Genomic DNA, 26,245 nt, shown 5'->3' on the forward strand with positions numbered 1-26,245 from the left:
TGTGAAGTATGTTTTTTTTAAATAAATGTAAAGTGTAAAATTTAAAGAGTTTAAAGTTTGGTTTTACTGTGTATTTAGTCTAACAGCTAATAGTATATATATATATATATATATATATATATATATATATATATATATATACACACTACTAAGTTCATTATCTAAGGTGGATTAAACATTAGAGATTGAATGTAAAAGCACACATACATGTGAAACTGATTTGCTTTAAAATTACAAAGAAGAATTGTTGGTTTTTTTTTACATACATTTCAAATTCAAGAAATGAGAGGATTAGTGTATAAATAATACAGTATTTCTTTCTGTAAACAAAATAAATATTATTTGTCATTGCCATAATACTTAAAAATATAGCTGAACTGTTAATTTACAGGTGATGTAAGGTTTTGTATGCTATAAAAAGGAATAATAATGTTCCACTAAATTAGGACTTTTTTAACGGTGCGCAGTGTGGTTAGAAAGTGGTGTACTGTCAAATCCAGCTTTCACTTTCATTCTTCTCAGTTATGTTAATATTTCAACTTCCTTCGGCGGCCATGAAGAGCCGTTGTGTTTTATTTCTCCTCTTACTTATTCAGCAAGTAAGAACTGGTGAGTAAGTCCTGTGTAGACCAGTTCCATTCAAGTTTAATTTCTTTATGTATAGGATCTTACTGTAGTAAAGACTCATTTCAGCTCTTTAAAACACCCTGTGTGTCACTACTTCCTTGTTTATGTGCTACTGGTCTTTGTTCCGAGTTTCGATCGTTTTTCAATAATGCACTCAATGAATTAATATGCTGACTGTGGTGAAGTTTTTCCTCATTATTTATCAAGGCTCACAATTGCTGCAATTCCAGTTTTGCGGTCAACCCGAAGAATGCAGCTACTAAAGCTTTGACATTTGCCTAAAATGTGACAGTTTAGATGACAGGTGTCAATGTGAACATGCAGAAATGTCAATAATGAGCAAACAAAAATAATGAACAATAGATTCTAGATCTTAAGAAGGAGAATGGGATTATGTATTTGTATCATTAGAAAAACACATGTGCCGTGTTATTCTAACAAAATAGACTACAATTGGGTTACAGTTGGGACACCTGCTTAGTCATTGTTTCATCTGAAATCAAGGGTATTACAAAAGTTTGATCTGCTTTAGACAGTCCTATTTTATTGGCAATACTTGTCTAGACAATCTGTGTGTGCATTTGCACATTTGTGTCAGCAATGGGTGCAACTTAAAGTAGCCAAATGCATTCATTAGAATGGGCGTCCACAAACATTTGGACATATGGTGCATTCAATTTGATACAGGGATAGGTTTCTATTGTAGTGTGTTGTGCCATATTTCTTAGCAAGAAAAGCTAAAATGCTTGAAAGCAATATGACAATAAACTAGAAATAGACCATAAATAAACCATAAATAGAAAAATCTCAGTCTTCAAACTATATTGTTGTAAAAATATTGTTATGGTTTCATGGTTTCTCTTTATTTAATGAAATAATGAAAGTCATATCAGTTTCCACTAACACTAACTTTACATTTACAGATCTTCAGTATGACAACTGTATTTACTGGACGTCCTCTAAAGGATTCAGCCTGCCTGAATTTAGTGAAAGGAGGGTTCTGAATGACGTCACTGTCTTCTACTATGACAGCAGTTTAAGGTCCAAAACGCCCTGTCCTGACTGGATCAACACCACTGCAGGAAGAGAGGAGTGGAGTAGCATTCATTTCTGGACAGACCACAACAGACATACTGTTACCCTTGCTTTTAAGTCTGCCAGTCAACAGTTCAATCTAACAGGTAATGTACATTTCTAGATTATAACCAATCAGTTTCTGGCACAGACTGTTCAGAACAAGTGCTAACTTTAAACCCTTAAGGTCTTGCCCTGCTTTCCTTACTGAGCTTTATCCTTACTGCCCTTTTCGCTCCCTCAGATTGTCTGTTACTGGACTTTTTAAACTTTTCCCTTAACTACACACTGTTGGGTGTGTAGTAAGGTCTCTTTGTAAAGTCTACTTGGGTTTGTGCAAAGGTCTTCATAAATTGAACTTATTATAATAACTAATTTACTACAATATTTCCAAAACTGCCTTTCCCAGCTAACTTGATCATTTCTGATTACCAGCTTTACAGGTTTCCTTCTTTTAAAAGTGTACACAATGCTCAGAGATTTATAGAGATGTATTAAGTTTGACTACACCTTTAAAAGAAGCAAGAATGTATACACTGCATTTTATCTTCAAGTTATTTAAAAAAATTATTAAATTAAAACACTGCATGAAGAATAAATCATGCATCAATACTAGCTCCTTCTTTAAATACCCCACAGTGCACTTAACTACAGATTGTGTTGAACCAAATCAGCCATTACTAAACATAGACACACACTTCAAGTGTTTCTTGTTTCTCTGATTCAGGTTCACTGTCTGACCAGAACATTTACCAGGCTTCTGGATGCTGCTCTCTGTATCCAGATGGGACCTACAAAGCATTTCTAACCAGCGCATTCAATGGAAAGGACTTCACAAGTTTCGACATTAACACCAAGACGTTTGTAGCTGCGGTTCCTCAGGCTGTCCTGTACAAGAATCTGAGGGAGAGAGATTCAACCACTATAGAAGAGCTGTCAGCATTTTACAAGAAACCATGTCTGGAACGACTAAATATATTAAAGCAAGCTCCAGGAATCCTCATCAGAAAAGGTCAGATATGTTTGGGATTTTTGACCCTTTATGCTCTATGGCTTTGGTATAAGGAATACTGATTGGTAACTACATGCAAAGCAATGCAGACTTGCTCAGCTGTTGTTAAATAGAAATTTTTCATCTTTGTTTTATACAGCAAAACTGATTTATTACATTACTAAAAATAATGTAATTAGAACACTATGTTTACCAGTGTTGTATTAAAGTTAATAGATGATAAATGTGGTAATAAATCAGCTCTGATTAAAACCTAATAGCCTGTTTCAGTCTTTTTACATAGACCTTAATTTGAGCAAATTTGCTGATATATTTGGACCACTGAAAACACCAGCATTCCCAAGTCACAGGACTTACTGATTCACGTCTACTGAACCTGGTTCAGTAAACCAGTAAAACTGGCAATATTAATCAATACGAATCAATATGAAACATTGTTAGGTTGCTATGTTAACAGTATTACATAGAGGAAACAGCAGAGCAGCCTCTGATACACACTTCTGATGCATACCTCTGACACTTTTACTGCGGACCTATATGGGCAGTAATCAGGGCTACATGAAAGTAGAGGCTAAAGGACACAGTTAGCTGTTTATCTAAACCCTATAAAACAGCAGGAAAGCTCAGAGACGTTCTCACAGAGCTCACACAGCAGAAGGGGGACAGCGAGGCTGTGTGGGTGTGTCAGTAATCTGACAGTGTGCTTCCTCACATTAAATAATTAATAGTTTCATGAAGATCATTTCAGAAACTTTTGAGAACAGATGTAGAACCACAGTTGTAGTTCTGACAATACAGACATAGAACCTAAACGTCTACAACACCTCATGGATCCTTCCTGGTTATCTTGGTGTCTAATTTGTCTCTTGTCGTTTCTCCAGTTCCAGAAGTCAGGATCTTTCAGCAGCAGAAGGCCGACTCCATTACAGTCACATGTCATGTGACAGGGTTTTATCCCCGGGTGGTTCAGGTGGTTTGGCTCGGTCCAGATCTTCAGCCTGTGGATGAAGGGGTCACTGATGTTCTGCCGAATGAGGACGGCACGTACCAGACCAGAAAGAGTGTGATAGTTCCAGAGGAGGATGTAGGAGAACACACCTACAGCTGTGTAGTGCTGCATAGCAGCGTACCGGACAACATCACCAGAGTCTGGGGTATGAGGACTTCTGCACATCATTAAATGTTTTAGTTAATGAATTCTTAATCTATTAGTACTGAACACTTCTTCTCCTGAACTTCCTGAAACTGATTGTCCTGTTAAAGGACATTTCAGCCTAAAACTAGCATTAAATATGTGATCTGTCCCTCATTCAGTTCATCACTACAGAGGTTTTCAGGCTACAGACTTTTTGTACAGCAGTGAAACTTGTGTCAAACTCAGTGAAAACAGACCTGCTTTCTTCTGCAGGTGGAGAGAAAGCTGGAGGAATGGCTGTCTGGATATCTCTTGTCTGTATTTCCTTGTTGGCTGCTGGAATTGGGCTTGTAGTGTGGTGGTGCTGCAGAACTCGAGGTAAGCAACTCAGCTACTGTACAACAAAGAGGAGCTACAGAGGATTCTTTTGATTTCCCTGTGTTTAAAGAACCTTGTGAAGAACATTTTAAAGGCTTTAAAAGGTTTTAGATTATCAGTGGGTTCTAAACCGATGTAAGGACTGTTGCTAGAATAAAATCATGTGGTGGCTTTAAACTTTAAATGGTTCTCACTCACACATCCCGTTTACAAATGTACTCTAAACAACCATTCTCTAAACAAGTATTTTCTCATAAAATAATTCTGTAATGTAAAATGAGGGCTAATTCCAAGCAATGTCAAGCATTTGTATCGGTCCATTCATCCATGGAGAAAACCAAAAACAGACAAAAATGGAGATACATGTTTTAATTGGGCCACAGGGATATTCAATTAATGATCATTACATACATTAGAAACCCAGTAGCCTATTTCAGGTGGGGGGGGGGTCAATGTAAACATAATGTCAAAGTAAAACAGTCCTTCAGATTCTTTATTTGTATTGTCCTACATTTTTAATGAGCAGGGTTATTCTACATCAACTCACCTAAGGACTAGCTGGACACGTTATGGATTTTTATGACAATAAATCATTTTTGAGGTTTTTTTTTATGTTCGCCTCAACAGCCTTTAAATCACATGTTAAATACTGGGTTTAAATACTTGCAGAATGACTAAACAGCACTAAGAATAAGCTACCTTTTAAATTAGACACTTTTCATTTCCACAGCCTAGTAATTTATTGGAATATGTACAGGTATTTATTTAATTATTTAATTCAGTAAGCAAAATATAAGAATGGCTTGACAGCTAACAATCCTTTGTGTTCTCCTATAGATGCTATAGGGGCAGTGGTGGCTCAGCGGTGGCAAGCTGCCACTGTTGGGCCCTTGAGCAAGGCTTTTTACCCTATCTGCTCCCCGGGCGCTGGAGTTGGTTGCCCACCGCTCTGGGTGTGTGTGTACTCACTGCCCCTAGTTCACTAGTGTGTGTTCACTACCACAGATTGGTTAAATGCGGAGGACACATTTCGCTGTACAGTGTACACTTTACCTTTACCTTTTACACTGTCATCTGAACCCACTGTCTGAACACTATAATAAATGATGGTCTGTATTATTGAGACCATGGTGTCAATGGTATTACATTTTAAAATATATTTCTCTGCTATTTTATGTTTGTGTTATGTTTTGTGTATTTATGCACTAGCAAAGGCATATAAATATATATATAAGAGACCAGAGGGTAGTGCACCATCCTGACCAAGCTTCCTGCAGTCCATCTACAACAAGCAGTGCTGGAGAATGGCCAGGAAGATTATGAAGGACCGCAGTCATGCCAGCAGGGGGAGATCAACAGAGAGGATGAGGATGAGCTTTTTGCCAAGTGAATTCCACTCAGTGACTTTTACACATTTTGTACTTTACGCTTCACTCATCTCTACATTGCACACCACTGTTAAATTCTTCATTTCTGTGTTGTGTGTATATATTTAATATATATTATATATTGCTATTTTATTTTTTGCATATTTTAGTTTAATAATATAATGTACATATCTGCATATATTTTTCATATTTAATATTTATGTTTCTTCGACAGTTTTGCTTTTATCTTCTTATTTTTTATATTATATTTTCTATCATGTGAGCGGGATTTTCTATCATAGTTTCATGTTTCAATTGTCAAAGCATTTCACTGCTAGTTGTTCAGTGTGTGACTGTGTATGTGACAAATAAACTGTGATTTAACTGAATTTAATATGATTTGATTTCTGCTCTTTTGGGCTCCCGACCAGTGGCACAAAAGTCTTATTATTATTATTATTGTTATTCTTCTTCTTCTTCTTCTTATTATTATTATTATTATTATTAATAACAATGATAACCATAATAATAATAATAGAGCTTTCTGTGCAATGTCTTCGGTCTACATCACAAGAACTGAAAACAGAAAGCGGAGCTAAGAACATTTCCTTTCATTTTTTAGGTCATTTAGGTCATCCCTATATTAAATCATATCTACTTGTTCCCCTGGCCTGTCCTGTCCATCATCAGCATGATTTTGCTGGCCAGCGAGGCTCTGCATTCTTGGGATGGGGGGTTTCTTACAGTCAGCAGTGTCAGTGGACAGTGTTCTTATAGTAATATCAGACTCAGCATTTCCCCCTTGATTATTGTTCTTTTCTGTACTGTTGAGTGATCCAATACTGACACCTACTGATGAGTAATTTTTTTTACTCACTGTACGGACAAAAGTCTTGGGACACCTGCTCATTTATTGTTTCCTATGAAATCAAGGATATTAACAAGAGTTTATTCTGCTTTTGTTGGATTAACTGCGGTCTCTACTGTCCAATGAAGAAGACTTTCAACTAGATTTTGGAGGAGCATGTGTGTTTTGAATAGGTGTGGAGATTGCAGCAGTGGGTTAACAGTTACAGAAAATCTGTACTTTGCTTGAGAGGACACCCTCAACAGAAATGATATTGAACTGAAACAATCCATTGATCAATTGATTAACATGCAACCATCTGAAATATCATAGCAACCACCTTAGCAACTGCTTAGTTGCACCCAAGCAACCTCTTCACAATACTCTAATTACCACGAGGAACATGATGGCAACCATCTAGAACTTATAGCTACATATAGCTGCGGTTCCTCAAGCTGTCCTGTACAAGAATCTAAGGGAGAGAGATTCAACCACTATAGAAGAGCTGTCAGCATTTTACAAGAAACCATGTCTGGAACGACTGAATATATTAAAGTAAGCTCCAGGAATCCTCATCAGAAAAGGTCAGATATGTTTGGGATTTTTGACCCTTTATGCTCTGTGGCTTTGGTATAAGGAATACTTATTGGTAACTGCATGCAAAGCAATGCAGACTTGCTCAGCTGTTGTTCCTAAGATATAACACAGTTAAATAGAACATTTTCATCTCTGTTTTATACAGCAAAACTGATAAAAATAATGTAATTAAAACACTATGTTTTCCAGTGTTGTATTAAAGTTAATAGATTATAAATGTGGTAATAAATCAGCTCTGATTAACACTAATAGCCTGTTTCAGTCTTTTTTACATAGACCTTAATTTGAGCAAATCTGCTGATATATTTGGACCACTGAAAACACCAGCATTCCCAAGTCACAGGACTTACTGATTCACGTCTACGGAACCTGGTTCAGTAAACCAGTAAAACTGGCAATATTAATCAATACGAATCAATATGAAACACTGTTAGGTTGCTATGTTAACAGTATTACATAGAGGAAACAGCAGAGCAGCCTCTGATACACACTTCTGATGCATACCTCTGACACTTTTACTGCGGACCTATATGGGCAGTAATCAGGGCTACATGAAAGTAGAGGCTAAAGGACACAGTTAGCTGTTTATCTAAACCCTATAAAACAGCAGGAAAGCTCAGAGACGTTCTCACAGAGCTCACACAGCAGAAGGGGGACAGTGAGGCTGTGCGGGTGTGTCAGTAATCTGACAGTGTGCTTCCTCACATGAAATAATTAATAGTGTGAACGCACTAACCAGGAGCTGGGGAAGTTTTTGCGGCTTTACTGCCATGACTACCCCAGCGACTGGTCCCGATATCTGGTCTGGGCCAAAAAATGGCCCACTAGACTGACCCCTTACCAATGTTTTTTTTTTAGGCTACCAGCCTCCGCTGGCCCTCGGACTGCCGCAGAGACCCAAGTCCCAGCAGTAGATGCCTGGATGCATCGCAGCGAAGCAGTCTGGACCCGAGCCCACCAGCACATCCAGACCTTCCTGCGGCGCTATAAAGCTCAAGCGGACCGAAAGAGGGGGGAGACCCCGTCCTACCAACCAGGTGATCGGGTCTGGTTGGCCACCAAGGACCTCTGGACGGGCCCCCTCCCACAAGCTCAAAGCTAAGTACTCTGGTCCCTGTATTATAGTCTAATTTTGAATGTTTTCATGCCTTTTAATTCTATTTTTCACATGTTTTTTGGGCTTTTGAATAATTATCTGGGGCTTGAGGCTCATAAGTCACCCCCCATTCCGCCACTGCTTTCACCTAAACCTTCTCTTCGTTGCTGCCACCTGGGGTGGCAGCAGGGTTGGCACGGCTTTCTTTTAACTAGATACTTTAATTTTTTTTTTTCTAGTGTCTTTGAAATGTTACTATATATTTGCATGACACTTCAGTTCAGTATTCAGTGTGCAGTATATCCATGTGTTGAACATGGTTTCACAGTGTCTTCTCTTATACACTATATGGACCGAAGTATAGAGATACCTGCTTCTGAAATCAAGGATATTAAAATAACAGCTTATCCTTCTTCTGATTTTGCTGTCTCTACTGTCCAGGGACACAGCTTTCTACTAGATTTTGGAGCATTGTTGTGAGGATTTGCCTGCATTCAGCAGCAAGAGTGCATTAGGTCAGAAAGTTGAATGTTCACCACCTAAGCTCATCTCCAACTTCCCAACTCATCCCAAAAGTATTGGATGGAGAACCACCATCACTCCAGAGAACAAAGTTCCACTGCTTCACAGCTCCACAGCTCAATGCTGGGGGGCTTTATGCCCCTCTAGCCCATGTCTGGCTTTAGGTATGATGTCAATAGGTTTATGTTTATCATGTTTATTATTTTAACAAAACACCTGTTTCCTATCAGAATCCAGTCAGAGGACAAGAGATCAACAAGACATGAAAACCCCTGGTGAACAAACCAAAGGCAATGGTGGCAAGTAAAAATTCCCTCAGAGCTGGAGTAAGAATCCTTGGGAGGAACCAAGACTCACAAGAGTGACCCATCCTTCTTTGGTCTGAACTATTTATAAATTATTGATAAAAAAGCTGGTGCAGGGGAGCCTGGTTGTCAGACTGATGTGTGGGCAGCTGGTCTGACACATGTGCAGGGGACCTATAACTAGCACACTTGTGCAGAACTGAGATCCCTCTATTACCATATTTTTGTCATGAATGAATTGAATATGAAACTGGTAACCACTGTATTTTAATTATGGCAGTTTTAGCTCTTGCTAACCAAAAAAGCAGAGATTAAAATGTGTACACAATTTTGCTGATGCTGCAGTTCAAGCATAAACCATTATTTATTTACACTCAGTGTAAGGGTTGTGTCTGTAACTCAAAAAACAAAAACATTTTAAAAAGTAATAAAGAAATTAGATGCCTTTTCCTAAATAAATACTTTTACTTTTTTACTTTAAATACCTTTAGGAGCATTACATTTATAATTTTACTTGAGTAAAAATGTAATTCATACTTCAACTTTTACATAGGTATTTTTTTACTGGAAAATTTGTACTTGTACTTAAGTATCAAACTTGTGTACTTCTGCCACATCTGCCTGAATCCAAACCTTTCTGACATACAACAGAATGTGCAACATGAACTGTGTCCGAAACTATGCCCTGTCCACTATCCCCTATATGTGAAAATCCAGATCACTATTTAGAGCACTATTATAGGGAACCGAATTCCACAAGGTGTCCTCCTAGTGGATATGAGCTCATTGCTGTGCATCTTCAAATTAAACAGCACCATGAATTATAGGTGTTCCATGTCCATCATCCATCATATGTACACAACTTTTTGCAGTGCATTGTGGGGTTGTTATAGTGCACAGAAAATTCTGTACTATGTTTTTGGACACCACTGCAAAATGCTGGAACCCCAAAGTAGCGCACTATGTAATGAATAGGATGTGGTCCACTGCTTTCACTTCCACTTCTAAGAGCTGTTACTGTTTTAAAGTTCTTCCAGCAGCCATGAAGAACACTTGTGTTTTATTTCTCCTCTTATATCTTAAGCAAATGAGAACTGGTGAGTAATCTTTGAAATTGTTCTTTTGTAGACCAATTTCAAATGTCTTTATGTTCAGGATCTTATTTACATTTACACTTGGAGATCTTTGAGGGACTGAACAGAATTTAAGCCAGTAAGCCAGTTAGGCTGATTGACTTCCATGCCTTTACTTCCTTGATTGTCTGCTACTGATTGTAGCATTACATTTTCAATATTTAACAGCCTGTCTTTTGGTCTATTCCAAAAAGAAGGCTTATCAAAGCACACTTATGTAAATTAGCCTTGCTTAAGTTAGTGAAAAATGTTACTGTATGCTCATTGCGTTTCACTGACCACCTCTGTCAAACCTGGATTTAGGAAATGAGAATCACATGCCTGCACATGACATTTAAGAAGCCCAGAAAGTTAGGTGAAATAGTGATATGTCTGCTGTTTGTTATATAAACGTTAATAAGAAATATTTCTTACTTTATACTGGAGTGTGAAAGTTTATAATTCAGTCTAAACTTTAAAATTATTTAAATTTAAATCAGCAGTGTATAATTTAAAAATGTATACTTTGATGGAGTCAAAGTACATAACCGAAAATTAAAAAGTGCACAGTCATCCTCACCACAACAGAGCAATATAATTGGCTTAAGAGGTATAGATATTAATGTGCTTTTGATTATGAATGGTGTTTAGATTGATTAGATTTACTTACTTTTTTAAAATTCTAAATAAATTATTTTCTAAAATTCTATATAAATTATTTAATAATTTATTTAAATTATTGTTTGTTTGACCATCTGACCATTTAAACATTTGAAAAATGTTTTGTTTTGTATCTTCTTAGTAACATCAGTTCTTATCTTCTTATCCTCTTAGTTACACAAGTAATTTTCTTATTTATGTTACTACTTATTCTTTATTTACGGGATTATTTGTTATCATTACTATTTTTATGTTATTGTTATTAGCTCTCAAAAACATATTTTATAATACACTTATGATACACCAAGAGTTATTGACAAGTTAACTCCTACTAAACATTTTGTAAACTTTTTAAATACATTGAGTAATTTTTAATTAAACCCACATTCATTTGTATTTGGCTTTTTACCGTAATTCCAGATCTACTAGTCTAGAAAGTATATTGATTTTTGCTGAAGTTCTTTATTTAATGATTTAATTGTTTTTTGCTGAAGTTCTTTATTTAATGAAATAATGAAAAAAGTCATATATTTAAATTTCTCTTGCATTTAACACCAACTTTACATTTACAGATCTTCAGCTCTGTGGTTACTGGACGTACTCTAAAGGGGTTGGCCAGCCTGAATTTACAGAAAGGAGGGTTCTAAATGATGTCACTGTCTACTACCATGACAGCAGATTAAGGTCCAAAATGCCCTGTCCTGACTGGATCAACACCACTGCAGGGAAAGAGGAGTGGAGTAGCATTCATGTGCATTCAGACCACAACAGATATGTTTTTACCATTGCTTTTCAGTTGGCTACTCAACAGTTCAATCTGACAGGTAATCTGCTTTTCTAGACTTAATTAAAAGACTTTAATTTGAAAAATAATTAAAACACTGCACCACAAACCTACATATAAAATGTCTTTCATTTGTAATTATCAAATATATTTTTGAAATGGACAAAAATGCTTTTGTAAAGTATGTTTTTAAAATGCATACATATCTTATTAACATATATTAAATTGACCAATAAATATATTTTTACAATATTTTCAAATATATACAGTGAGGAAAATAAGTATTTGAACACCTTGCGACTTTGCAAGTTCTCCCACTTGAAGGGAAATTTTCATCTTAGCTGCATGTCCACTGTGAGAGACATAATCTAAAAAAAAAAAATCCGGAAATCACAATGTATGATTTTGTAATAATTTATTTGTGTGTGACTGCTGCAAATAAGTATTTGAACACCTTTGAAAATCAATGTTAATATTTGGTACAGTAGCCTTTGTTTGCAATTACAGAGGTCAAACGTTTCCTGTAGTTTTTCACCAGGTTTGCACACACTGCAGCAGGAATTTTGGCCCATTCCTCCACACAGATCTTCTCCAGATCAGCCAGGTTTCTGGGCTGTCGCTGAGAAACATGGAGTTTGAGCTCCCTCCAAAGATTTTCTATAGGGTTTAGGTCTGGAGACTGGCTAGGCCACTCCAGAACCTTGATATGCTTTTTACGGAGCCACTCCATGGTTATCCTGGCTGTGTGCTTTGGGTCATTGTCATGTTGAAAGACCCAGCCACAACCCATCTTCAGTGCTCTAACTGAGGGAAGTTCCCCAAAATCTTGCAATACATGGCCCCAGTCATCCTCTCCTTAATAGAGTGCAGTTGTCCTGTCCCATGTGCAGAAAAACACCCCCAAAGCATGATGCTTTCACCCCCATGCTTCACAGTTGGGATGGTGTTTTTGGGATGGTACTCATCATTCTTCATCCTCCAAACATGGCGAGTGGAATTAAGACCAAAAAGTTCTATTTTGGTCTCATCTGACCACAGAACTTTCTCCCATGACTCCTCTGGATCATTCAAATGGTCATGGGCAAACTTAAGACGGACCTGGACGTGTTTCTGATTTAAGCAGGGGAACCTTCCGTGCCATGCATGACTTTAAACTATGACGTCTTAGTGTATTACCCACAGTAACCTTGGAAACAGTGGTGCCAGCTCTCTTCAGGTCATTGACCAGCTTCTCCTGTGTAGTTCTGGGCTGATTCCTCACCTTTCTTAGGATCATTGATACGCCACGAGGTGAGATCTTGCATGGAGCCCCTGTCCGAGGGAGATTGACAGTCATGTTTAGCTTCCTCCATTTTCTAATAATTGCTCCAACAGTTGATCTTTATTCACCAAGCTGCTTGGCAATTGCCCCGTAGCCCTTTCCAGCCTTGTGGAGGCCTACAATTTTGGACAGCTCTTTGGTCTTAGCCATGTTAGTAGTTGGAGTCTTACTGATTGTGTGGGGTGGACAGGTGTCTGTATGCAGCTAACAACCTCAAACAGGTGCTTCTAGTTTAGAATAATAAGTGGAGTGGAGGTGGACTTTTTAGAGGTGGACTAACAGGTCTTTGAGGGCCAGAATTTTTGCTGATTGGCAGGTGTTCAAATACTTATTTACAGCAGTAACACACAAATAAATTATTACAAAATCATACATTGTCTCTCACAGTGGACATGCAGCTAAGATGAAAATTTCAGACCCCTCCATGATTTCTAAGTGGGAGAACTTGCAAAGTCGCAGGGTGTTCAAATGTTTATTTTTCTCACTGTATGTATATATATATATATTTCTTCCATGTGGGTACTCGAGAATAAATCATCCATCAATACTAGAATAGCTCCTTCTTTAAACACTTCACATTTTATTACAGATAGTGCTGGACACTAATTATAGACACAAAGAGATCACTTCTAAACTCTTACAGTGTTTGGAAATTACTTCTTGTCTCTCTGATTCAGGTTCACTGTCTGACCAGAACATTTACCAAGGATCTGGATGCTGCTCTCTGTACCCAAATGGGACTTACAGGGTACTGGTGACCCACGCATTCAATGGAAAGGACTTCACAAGTTTTGACATGAACACCAAGACATTTGTAGCTGCAGTTCCTCAGGCTGTCCTGTTCAAGACTCTGAGGGAGAGAAATTCAGCCAGTATAAATATGTTAGCAGTATATTACAAGACAAGATGTCTGGAACGACTGAATATATTAAAGCAAGCTCCAGAACTCCTCATCAGAAAAGGTCAGATATCTTCTTGAATTATTCTTTCTCGATTGCATCCTTTACAAGCATCATTAAGCACAAATCCAGAACTATTTACCACATGAGGACTTGTGATAAGAGTTACTGGCCAATTGCAGCTTAAACAACGCTGCTGTTGCACAAAAACGTATCTCCATGTTTCACTTTTTGACATACTAGTAATGTAAACTGTCATATAATACATATACAATTCAAGCCTTTTTTGTTTACATTTGATCAGAATGGCTTCAGTATGGCTTATAACGTGAAAATTTTCATGAAAATCAGAAATCCAAAATTTCACGTATTAGAATATTTCATTTGGAGTTTGAGTAAATTACTATTTAAACAGTAAAAGCACCGTTTGTCTCTCAGTCTAGTTCAGCACAAGCATTCACAATCATGGAGAAGACTGCTGACTTGATTGCTGACTAGGTTGGTCTGATCTCATGAGGTCATATTTTGAGAAAGTTTGTGAGATTTATTGATTATTGTGTCTGCTATTGTGCTGTGGTGTCTAACAGTGAAGCTCAATGTGGTGGGATAAGGGGGGCACGGTTGGGTCGTGGCTCTATCTTTGTCAAATATCAAAATATAAAAATGAAGATCAGTAAAGATTGTGGCTGTAGTTTTTTTTATCTTATGAACCCGAATACCTCAGGGATGTTGAACATGAACATGTACCGCAGCACATGTATTTGCAATGGGCATACGCAAAAATAGTAAAGGAGACAGGAGAAACTAAGAAAACTTAGTATTTCATATGTTTTATTTATCCTTCATATGTCTTGTAGATGGTGGGGAAACTGTTATCTGTGTTAATAAACAACCTGAAATGTTTAAAACTATTCAACAGATTCATTATATAGGTCAAGTACTCTTTATCTGGTACATCAAGAACATCAAACTAAATAAATATAATATATTAAATAAATAATAATAATAATAATAATAATAACCAGAGCACCAGACATTAGTGGCAACCTTGCTTTATAGACAGTTGGTTAAAGTTCGAGGACATGTGCATGAAAAACCACAGAGTGTGTAAATCCGGGTGGGACTAAACTGATCAGACAATTACTGAATTCAATGAAAACCTATAGGTAATTCAACCTGTATTTAAAAAAAACACAGACATGGTTTTCCTGAGTCCATGTGAAAGAGAGAATTAACCCATTACCCCATGTATGAGAGTCCTAAAGACACTACCCTTTGTGTAAGTCCATAAAGGAAGGTGAGGCCAGACATGTTTTTGTGCATTTATTACAGATTAAAATAACAGTAACGTCCAATAAAAAGGCCGGATGTGCTTGTATGTTTCTGTTGATGCCATTTTAGCTCGCTATTTAGGTTTATTGGTCAAGTACTCATGCAAACTTATATTAAGTTTAATTTATGTGCGGCCCAGGTCTACCGCACAGAGTGTGACGTCAACTGGCTCTGAGTAAGTGACCACTAATGGGAAGGGTTGGATTTACATGCTGCAGCATTGAGCACACTGTAGTGGTTGTGTAGGCAGTTGGTTAAGTGAGCATTGTTGAGGTTGGACTGTTACTACCTGTGTTGTCAAAGTAAACATGTGCTGAGTAGTGAGTACTGTAAGGAGGGATAGTGTGTCTTGTCTGACCACAAGGGTTCAGGCCGCTTGTGTTATTGGTGGTGCTCCCTGTTCTGGGCAGATCTGTTTTTTCTTGCAATAAAGAAAATGAATTTTTCTTGCAATAAATTAAACATTTGGTGAAGATGTCATAGAGCAACATTGTCTTTTCAGTCTGAGCCTTGGCTCTCTGCGCAGTCTAGGCACGTTTTTAACTTCTTTGAACTTTTTCACAATGTTCTAATTTGAGATACACTAGTAATAAAAATATGGCATTACTCTATCAGTCTAGCACTATAAGTATATATTTCTAATGTATTCTCATGGTTATTTTGTTTTAATTGTTTTCCAGTTCCAGAAGTCAGGGTCTTTGAGCAGCAGAAGGCCGGCTCCATTACAGTCACGTGTCATGTGACAGGGTTTTACCCCCGGGTGGTTCAGGTGGTTTGGCTTGGTCCAGATCTTCAGCCTGTGGATGAAGGGGTCACTGATGTTCTGCCGAATGAGGACGGCACGTACCAGACCAGAAAGAGTGTGATAGTTCCAGAGGAGGATGTAGGAGAACACACCTACAGCTGTGTAGTGCTGCATTGCAGCGTACCGGACAACATCACCAGAGTCTGGGGTATGAGGACTTCTGCACATCATTAAATGTTTTAGTTAATGAATTCTTAATCTATCAGCACTGAACACTTCTTCTCCTGAACTTCCTGAAACTGATTGTCCTGTTAAAGGACATTTCAGCCTAAAACTAGCATTAAATATGTGATCTGTCCCTCATTCAGTTCATCACTACAGAGGTTTTCAGGCTACAGACTTTTTGTACAGCAGTGAAACTTGTGTAAAACTCAGTGAAAACAGACCTGCTTTCTTCTGCAGGTGGAGAGAAAGCTGGTGGAATGGCTGTCTGGATATCTCTTGTCTGTATTTGCTTGTTGGCTGCTGGAATTGGGCTTGTAGTGTGGTGGTGCTGCAGAACTTGAGGTAGAACTCAACTACTGTACAACAAAGAGGAGCTACAGAGGATTCTTTAAGCAATGCCATGAAATAAACACTGTAATCTGTGTAAAGAACATTTTCCAATGAAAAACATGTATCTCCAAAATGGTGTCTTTACATAAGAAGGCAACAATGTGCTTAACTTTGAATTGAAGTTAATGTAAAATATGAATTTACTCTAAGTAAATTTAAGCGATTTAGAGCATTTCTATTGGTCCATTCATCCATTATTGACACAGTGTAGCTGCTTTTCATTGGACAGCAGTGAAATTCAATTAGTGATCATTACATACATTAAAAAAACTCGTAGTTTATTTCAGTTATTCCACATCAACTCACCCACTAAATAATTAGATAATCTTTTTGAAGATAAGTTTGCTTTAACAGCCTTTAAATGTTAAACACTAGGTTTAAGTACTCACAGAATTGCTTAAACAGCATCAAGAATAACCTACCTATTAAATTATATACTGTCACTTCGGCAACATAGTAATTTATTGGAATCTGTAGAGAAATTCTCTTTAAAATGTAATTTAAAAATGCAAAACATCATACATTTGAATTCAGAACTATGGATTTATTTAATTCAGTAAGCAAAATATAAAAATGGCTTCACAGCTAGCAATCTTTTATGTTCTCCTATAGATGCTGTCATCTGAACCCACTGTCTGAACAGGACTGGCGGGCTCTCCAGAGGGTGGTGCGTTCAGCTGAGTGCATCATCCCGACCAAGCTTCCTGCAGTCCATCTACAACAAGCAGTGCTGGAGAATGGCCAGGAAGATTACGAAGGACCGCAGTCATGCCAGCAGGGGGAGATCAACAGAGAGGATGAGGATGAGCTTTTTGCCAAGTGAATTCTCACTTTTACGCATTTTGTACTTTATGCTTCACCCATCTCTACATTGCACACCACTGTTAAATTCTTCATTTCTGTGTTGTGTGTATATATATTCTATTGTATTGTATTCTATTCTATTCTTTACATATTTTAGTTATATGAATATATCTGTATATACTTTATTGTGTTTAATATTTATGTTTCTTTGACATCTTTGCTTTTATTTTATCTTCATATAAAATATAGCTGTTTCATGTGAGCGGGTTGTTGAGTGTCTGAATGTGTAATATATATATATATATATATATATATATATATATATATATATATATAAAAGAGTGGTCTGTAATTTTCATCATAGGTACACTTCAACTATTAGAGACAAAATCAGGAAATCACACTGTAGGAGTTTATAGTAGGAGAATACTGTAGGAGAATTTATTTGTAAATTATGTTGGCAAATAAGTATTTGGTCAATAACAAAAGTTCAACTCAAAACCTTTGTTGGCAATGACATTGGTCAAACGTTTCCTGTACGTCTTCACCAGGTTTGCACACACTGTAGCTGGTATTTTGTAGCTGGCCCATTCCTCCATGCAGATCTCCTCTAGAGCAGTGATGTTTTGGGGCTATCGCTGGGCAACACAGACTTTCAACTCCCTCCACAAATTTTCTATGGGGTTGAGGTCTGGAGAACAGTCTGTGTGAAGGGTGGGTGGAGTCATCCACAATGCTGGTGGCTTTGCGGATGCAGCGGGCAGTGTAAATGTCCATGACGGAGGGGAGAGAGACTCCACTGATCCTCTCAGCTGTCCTCACAATGCGTTGGAGGGTCTTGCGGTCAGAGGCTGTGCAGGTCCCAAACCAGGCAGTGATGCAGCTGCTCAGGATGTTCTCTATGGACCCTCTATAGAAGAGGGTGAGGATGGGTGGAGGGAGACGGGCCTTTCTCAGCTTCTGGAGGAAGTAGAAACACTGCTGGGCTTTCTACTGTCCAGGGAAGAAGACTTTCTACAAGATTTTGGAGAACATTGCTGTGAGGATATGCTTGCATTCAGCGAAAATGTAAGGTCAGGATGTTGAATGATCACCACCCCACCTCACCCCCAACTCCCTAACTCATCCCAAAACTATTGGATGGAGCACCATCCATCATTCCAGAGAACACAGTTCTACTACTCCATAGCTCAATGCTGGGGGACTAGCAGACCACACAGACCATACTGACCATCCAGTCTATTTAGACCAGTGACCTGTATTTTAGCAGAAACTGACTGCAGCAGGTACTTTTTTCCGTTCAGGGTGTGACCTACTGCCTACTGGTTTAGCATTGTACGAATTCCATTTCTCCAAACCCTTTCAGTTTAACCTTGTCAGTCCTGTTCATGTTCTAACCGTACTGTAGCAGCCATGAAGATCGCTTGTGCTTTATTTCTCCTATTACATCTTCAGCAAGTGTGGACTGGTGAGTGATCTTCACTAGGTCTGCATTCCCAACCTTTTTTAGTTTAAACAACAGTTCAGCTGATAAAAATAATAGATACAAATATTTGGACACCTGCTCATTTATTGTTTCTTCTTAAATCCAGGGTGTTAAAAAGAGCTTGGTGGAGTAACTGTATCTACTGTCCAGGGGAAAAGGCTTTCTGCTAGGTTGCGGGACATTACTGTGGGGATTTGATTGCATTCAGTGATGGGAGCATTAGGCATAGTGCCAAGAGATTCATGTTTAAAAAATCTACTCCAGTTCTATTTTATTGGCAGTATTTCTCTACAGGAATGTACAAAAGTATCTCAAAGCTTTCATTAGAAGAGGTGTCCTCAAACATTTGGGCATATAGTGTATTTGTGTTACTTTTCAAATGTAAGTAGATAAGCCCCAGATATAAAAGCAATGTGAAACTACACTGTATATTCAGAAAAATCTCTGTATATGAGGAACAAAAGTTTTAAATAAGGTTTCATATCTGTCTTCTCTTCGTTTATTGAAATAATGAAAGAAGTGAAGTCATCCATGGATCTACTGCATTTAAATGTACTTTACATTTACAGATCTTCAGTATAAGCTCTGTGGTTACTGGACTTCTTCTAAAGGATTTGGGCTGCCTGCCTTTACAGAAAGGATCATTTTGAATGATGTCACTGTCTTCTACCATGACAGCAATACAAAGTCCAAGATGCCCTGTCCTGACTGGATCAGCACCACTGTAGGAAGAGACGAATGGAGTAGCATTCATGACTGGTCAGACTACAACAGATATTTCTTTACCCTTGGTCTTCAGTCGGCTACTAAACAGTTCAACCTGACAGGTAATCTGCTTTTCTAGACTTCGGATTGTAAAATATATGCTGCCATTGTCCCGGAGGGACATCATTTCACTGCACTGTGTACTTTTACTCAGATGGAAGAACAATAAAGCTTGACTTGACATGACTTGACTTGTCTTGACTAGAAGTACAACACCTGAATCACTGCCAGGGTTGAGTAGTAACGGACTACATGTAACTGTGTTATGTAATCAGGATAAAACAGTAACTGTAATCCATTACAGTTAAAAAAGCAAGTAGTTAGATTTGAAAAACTGATTACAACCTAAAAATATCACTACTATGAGAATGTGTTTGTGATATGTCTGTTATAAGTTATAAGAGCGCCCCCTGGTAGAGAATCTTGCAGTTGCGTTTCCTGGTGTATTGTAAAAATGCATTTATTAATGAAAAAAGTGAAAAGTAAAAGACTCTTTTATGTAAATTCTCACAAAATACGATTACTGCTGTGATGAGGTATGTTTTATCCCAGTGGTGCTGTCATTTCACGATAACCTGCAACCTTTAGTGTTGTGTTGCTTTTATATAACAGCTTGGAAAATAAATGAAGTAGGAGATAAGTAAATAGAGTCGTGAATGTAGCATTTAGCTTGTAGCATGTTTTAATGTTAGCATTTCCTTCTGCCAAATTATAGCTAGCTATTCCCTTAATTCCTACTCCAGCTCCAACCAATGAAACTCACACTCAATTCTTTTGTGCTGTTATTGTGTATTCTTTATGTTACTGCTTGATTCTTTATATGACTCATCATAGAAACAGCATTCAGCTGAGGGATTCAGTGGTTGTGAAAACAGTAGATCAGCTTTTGGGGCAAATATAGAACATTACTGAATATAACTTACATAACTGATCATGTAAGTAAATTAAAATGTCAAATTTGTAAAATATTTTGTCAGTCCTTTATTAATATTCTGTAGCACTAAAATATTCTGATTATTGTTTGGAGGGTTTGACTCGCAAATGTTATTTAAACAACAACATTAAAACAGTACTATGTGTGTTTTAGGTAGCTGATGTGTTTTTGTTTGTTTGTTTGTTTGTTTTACAAAAGTACATTTTGGAATTTGGAGTAAACTACAACTAGATACAAAAACAAACATGACTAAAAAAAACAAACTAAATAACAAACAGACAGAATAACATGACCTAAACAAAGCTAACAACCATGAACTACCATTAAGCACATGCACAGACCAGACAAGGAACACCTGAGACTGATAAGAGGGCGGGGCTACAAAGTAGACACAGGTAGGAACATGACAGGGCACTGTAGAAATAAAGAGATTAATTAAACACAAATGAATTTTTACTGATTTGTGAAATATTTCATGTATGCTTTCATCTCTATACATGATCAGTTATTAAAATTATACACAATCATTTTAGAATTATTTAATGTTTAATATAATGTGGGGGCAGTGGTGGCTCAGCGGTTAGAGCGCCGGGATATCGATGTGGGTTCAACAGTGGCAAGCTGCCACTGTTGGGCCCTTGAGCAAGGCCCTTTACCCTCTCTGCTCCCCGGGCGCTGGAGTCTGGGTGTGTGTGTGTGTACTCACTGCCCCTAACACATGTGTGTGTGTGTGAGTGTGTGTTCACTACCAGATGGGTTAAATGCGGAGGACACATTTCACTGTACAGTGTACAGTGACAAATACGTGCACCTTTACTTAATGTAAAGACCCACCTCTTCAGAGAGTACTTGGACGATTAGTTCTATTGTCGCCTTATTGTATTGTGTTTAGCAATGTCTAAGCTTAGAGGTATCTTTTGAATTATTAGCCTATTCTAACTAGCTGAGGTTTTCTTGGGTAAATAGCAAAGCACTTTGTAAGTCGCTCTGGATAAGAGCGTCTGCTAAATGCCGTAAATGTAAATGTAAATGTAAATGTAATGTTTGACCCCAAAGCTGAAGTAACATATTCATAATTCTTGCCCTGAACAAGTGGAATTGTGTTTTTTTGTTAATCTGAATCTTGCTCTTGAGTCAAACCTATTCAGCCTTAGTGCAAAACATATTAATGAAGTGAAGTATTTCATAAATTAATTAGTGTGTTTTATCTCTATAAATGGTCAGTTATCAAAGATACATGCAATAGTGTTCTATATTTGCCCCAAAAGCTGAGGTACTGTATTACTACTATTTTTATACTAGTAAAACAATTAAATTACAACTATTATACTAGTATTTGTACTAGTCTTATTATTATTCATAAGGACACAAGATGATATGGAGATGAGATGGTTTGGTATTTGGTGCAATGTGAATTTATAGGTAAAGTTTTCCATCGTCTTTATTTGACTATACAGCTTCTAAAAAGGTAAGAGGTAAATGTACATGTATTTGTCACTGTACAGCGAAATGTGTCCTCTGCATTTAACCCATCTGTGGTAGTGAACACGCCCACACACACACACACTAGTGAACCAGGGGCAGTGAGTGTGCACACACCCAGAGCAGTGGGCAGCCAACTCCAGCACCCGGGGAGCAGAGAGGGTGAAGGGCCTTGCTCAAGGGCCCAACAGTGGCAGCTTGCAGAGCCCAGGAATCAAACCCACAACCCTGTTATCGATAGCCCGGCGCTCTAACTGAAAGTTACTGAAAAAAAAGTAACTGAATGTAATCAGATTATGAACAGGTAATCAGTAATCTGTAGAGGAATACATTTCAGGTAACATTCCCAACCCTGATCACTGCATCAATTTTCATCTTTACTAAAACACTACTGGGTTTTTCTTTTCTCTCCTCCTTTTCCTCCCACTTCTCTTTGTAAAGTGTATTTGTGTTTCTGAAAACCTGCATAAACTAAACGTATTCTTACTATTATTTTATTCATTTTTTCACAGCTGCCTTTCCCAGTCAACATGATCATTTCTGACTGTTGACACAGTAACTAAATAGGGTTTCTTTATATTCCTGATACACGTTTTACTCCACCTCTAAAACAACAAACCATATTTCCATTGCCTTTTTTTCAAAACTGCTGGTAAAAAGGTTAATATAACATAAAAACATTAAAATACTTAATAATACTGATCAATACTGTTCACTATTAAACTATCTGTCTTACAGTGTTTGGAATGAGACAGTATTTCATGTTTCTCTGATTCAGGTTCACTGTCTGACCAGAACATTTACCAGGCTTCTGGATGCTGCACTCTGTACCCAAATGGGACGTACAGGGTACTGGTGACCCACGCATTCAATGGCAAGGACTTCACAAGTTTTGACATGAACACCAAGACATTTGTAGCTGCAGTTCCTCAGGCTGTCCTGTACAAGCATCTGAGGGAGAGAGATTCAGTCGCTATAGATGGGGTAGCAGCATTTTACAAAAAATCATGTCTGGAACGACTGAATATATTAAAGCAAGCTCCGGCACTCCTCATCAGAAAAGGTCAGATTGGTTCTTGACTTCTTCCTTATTTACTGCATCCTTTAACCCCTTAAAAAAGCACATGGACTGCCAGCAGGCCCAAAGCGTTATTACACACTTCTATTAACAGAGAATAGCCCCACCAGTTTGTACAGTACTCCCTGTAGATACTGAGTAATAAGCCTTAGTGGTGGCTCAGTGGTTAGAGCGCCGGGCTATCAATGACAGGGTTGTGGGATCGATTCCTGGGCCCGGCAAGCTGCCACCCTTGAGCAAGACCCTTTACCCTCTCTGCTTCCTGGGCGCTGGAGTTGGCTGCCCACCGCTCTGGGTGTGTGTACTCACTGCCCCTAGATCACTAGTGTGTGTGTATTCACTACCACAGATGGGTTAAATGTGGAGGACACATTTCACTGTACAGTGACAAATACACCTTTACCTTTTTAGTGAGTAATAAGCCTTGGAGTGTTAAGGGGTAAAGTCACTGTCTCACTAATCGTAAGGTAGTAAAAGAACTATGAGGGACACAGGGAATTATGATAATATGTGCAGCCTTTACAGGCCATTTTTGACAATATTTTGACAAATCTTTGACTTCCTCTGAAAGGGATTGCTGCGGGAATAAAGAGTGTAAAGAGTAACACTTGTGCAAATGCATGTGTGAATATACTTTTTTACACTTTTTAGAACAAGGGCAGAGGTTAGAGTTTCATACACATACACCAATCAGCCATAACATTAGTACAGGTGAAAAGCATTGATAATCTGTGTTAAGGAGCAAGTGAACAGTCAGCTCTTGAAGATTATGTGTTGCCGCAGGACAAATGGGCAAGCAAAAGAATCTGAGCCACTTTAACCAGAACCAAACAGTGACGGATAGACCACTGGAGGTCAAAACATGACTTCTGTTTTTGTTCTGGTATGCAGTGGTCAGTACTTACCAGTAGTGGTCCAAGAATGGACAACTGGCACACTCGCAACTAAGTGCAGCTAAGGCAAATTGATGTAATCCAACTTACAGGACTAAAAGATCCCACAGGACACCTTCAGAGGTCTTGTGTAGTCTGTTGTGGCAGCACAAGAGGGACGAGATGGCAGGTCTACAAAGAAGGCACACTACGTGGAGCTAGGATGGAGACAAAATGAACAGCTCTACTGCTGACAAGGCAGACATGGACCAGAAATATCTAGAGCAGACATCATCATCTTGGTTATGTTCGGGTCCAATGCCTCTTGTTGTTTCTCCAGTTCCAGAAGTCAGGATCGTTGAGCAGCAGAAGGTCGGCTCCATTACAGTCACATGTCATGTGACTGGGTTTTACCCCCCGGTGGTTCAGGTGGTTTGGCTCGGTCCAGATCTTCAGCCTGTGGATGAAGGGGTCACTGATGTGCTGCCCAATGAGGACAGCACGTACCAGACCAGAAAGAGTGTGATAGTTCCAGAGGAGGATGTAGGAGAACACACCTACAGCTGTGTAGTGCTGCATAGCAGCGTACCGGACAACATCACCAGAGTCTGGGGTATGAGGACTTCTGCACATCATTAAATGTTTTAGTTAATGAATTCTTAATCTATCAGCACTGAACACTTCTTCTCCTGGACTTCCTGAAACTGATTGTCCTGTTAAAGGACATTTCAGCCTAAAACCAGCATTAAATATGTGATCTGTCCCTCATTCAGTTTATCCCTACAGAGGTTTTCAGGCTACAGACTTTTTGTACAGCAGTGAAACCTGTGTAAAACTCAGTGAAAACAGACCTGCTTTCTTCTGCAGGTGGAGAGAAAGCTGGTGGAATGGCTGTCTGGATATCTCTTGTCTGTATTTGCTTGTTGGCTGCTGGAATTGGGCTTGTAGTGTGGTGGCGCTGCAGAACTCGAGGTAAGCAACTCTACTACTGTACAACAAAGAGGAGCTACAGAGGATTCTTTAAGCAATGCCATGAAATAAACACTGTAATCTGTGTAAAGAACATTTTCCAATGAAAAACATGTATCTCCAAAATGGTGTCTTTACATAAGAAGGCAACAATGTGCTTAACTTTGAATTGAAGTTAATGTAAAATATGAATTTACTCAGTAAATTTACATAACTAAATTTAACTGATTTAGAGCATTTCTATTGGTCCATTCATCCATTATTGACACAGTGTAGCTGATTTTTATTGGACAGCAGTGAAATTCAATTAGTGATCATTACATACATTAAAAAACTCAGTAGTTTATTTCAGGAGGCATCATAGTGAACTTCATGTGAACATTATGCCTTCAGACCATTTATTTGTATTGTCCTACATTTTCAAGGAACAGAGTTATTCCACATCAACTCACCCAAGGTCTAGCAGGACACATTATGATTTTTATTAAACTAAATAATTAGATAATCTTTTTGAAGATACCTTTGCTTTAACAGCCTTTAAATGTTAAACACTAGGTTTAAGTCAAGAATAACCTACCTATTAAATTATATACTGTCACTTCTGCAACATAGTAATTTATTGGAATATGTAGAGAAATTCTCTTTAAAATGCAATCTTTTGTGTTCTCCTATAGATGCTGTCATCTGAACCCACTGTCTGAACAGGACTGGTGGGCTCTCCAGAGGGTGGTGCGTTCAGCTGAGTGCATCATCCTGACCAATCAGTTCTGGTTGTTAATAAAATATAATTAATATAAACCTTTATAAACCTCTCAAGTGTCCTGTCCTCCCCATCAGCTTTACAGTTTCTTGTACTTCTACTGCACAGGTAATAACCACCTGATTATTGTTTGTGTGTGTGTGTGTGAACTGTTGAGTGATTCAGTACTGCCACCTACTGAAGACCTAATGTACAGTATTTCTGTGTTTTTCCATTGTTGAATAAAGATTCACTATATGGACAAAAGTATTGGGACACTTGCTCATTCAATGTTTCTTCTAAAATCAAGGCTATTAAAGAGACTATCCTGCTTTTGTTGGAGTAACTCTCTACTGTCCAGGGAAGAAGACTTTCTACTAGATTTTGGAGAACATTGCTGTGAGGATTTGATTGCATTCAGCGAGAATGTAAGGTCAGGATGTTGGATGGTCATCACCCCATTAAATCTCATCTCCAACTCCCCAAAAGTACTGGGCTGAGCACCATCCATCATTCCAGAGAACACAGTTCCATTACTCCACAGCTCAATGCTGGGGGACTAGCAGACCACACAGACCATACTGACCATCCAGTCTATTTAGACCAGTGACCAGTATTTTAGCAGAAACTGACTGCAGCAGGTACTTTTTTCCGTTCAGGGTGTGACCTACTGCCTACTGGTTTAGCA

The 26,245-nt window shown here is 38.2% G+C and overlaps 3 protein-coding genes across 3 annotated transcripts; all 3 read left to right on the forward strand.

Annotated features, from left to right (window-relative positions):
* The first annotated feature begins 541 nt into the window (after window positions 1-541).
* LOC140536170 (class I histocompatibility antigen, F10 alpha chain-like) lies at window positions 542-5,982 on the forward strand. Its single transcript, XM_072657851.1, has 6 exons — window positions 542-609; window positions 1,551-1,808; window positions 2,429-2,713; window positions 3,595-3,867; window positions 4,122-4,226; window positions 5,436-5,982. Exons 1-6 carry the CDS (start codon window positions 555-557, stop codon window positions 5,486-5,488), a joined length of 1,029 nt encoding a protein of 342 aa, XP_072513952.1. The 5' UTR covers window positions 542-554; the 3' UTR covers window positions 5,489-5,982.
* A 4,007-nt stretch (window positions 5,983-9,989) lies between these two features.
* On the forward strand, window positions 9,990-17,436 carry LOC140535481 (class I histocompatibility antigen, F10 alpha chain-like). Its single transcript, XM_072656877.1, has 6 exons — window positions 9,990-10,057; window positions 11,305-11,556; window positions 13,515-13,799; window positions 15,749-16,021; window positions 16,276-16,380; window positions 17,041-17,436. Exons 1-5 carry the CDS (start codon window positions 10,003-10,005, stop codon window positions 16,377-16,379), a joined length of 969 nt encoding a protein of 322 aa, XP_072512978.1. The 5' UTR covers window positions 9,990-10,002; the 3' UTR covers window position 16,380; window positions 17,041-17,436.
* Window positions 17,437-18,495: 1,059 nt separating this feature from the next.
* On the forward strand, window positions 18,496-25,672 carry LOC140535482 (class I histocompatibility antigen, F10 alpha chain-like). The gene is made up of 6 exons (XM_072656878.1): window positions 18,496-18,700; window positions 19,288-19,545; window positions 22,678-22,962; window positions 24,190-24,462; window positions 24,717-24,821; window positions 25,493-25,672. The coding sequence occupies exons 1-6, from the start codon at window positions 18,646-18,648 to the stop codon at window positions 25,504-25,506; spliced, it is 990 nt and encodes a 329-aa protein (XP_072512979.1). The 5' UTR covers window positions 18,496-18,645; the 3' UTR covers window positions 25,507-25,672.
* The last annotated feature ends 573 nt before the right edge of the window (window positions 25,673-26,245 follow it).

Source organism: Salminus brasiliensis, chromosome 15 (genome assembly GCF_030463535.1).
Source record: "Salminus brasiliensis chromosome 15, fSalBra1.hap2, whole genome shotgun sequence".
Taxonomy (NCBI): domain Eukaryota; kingdom Metazoa; phylum Chordata; class Actinopteri; order Characiformes; family Bryconidae; genus Salminus; species Salminus brasiliensis.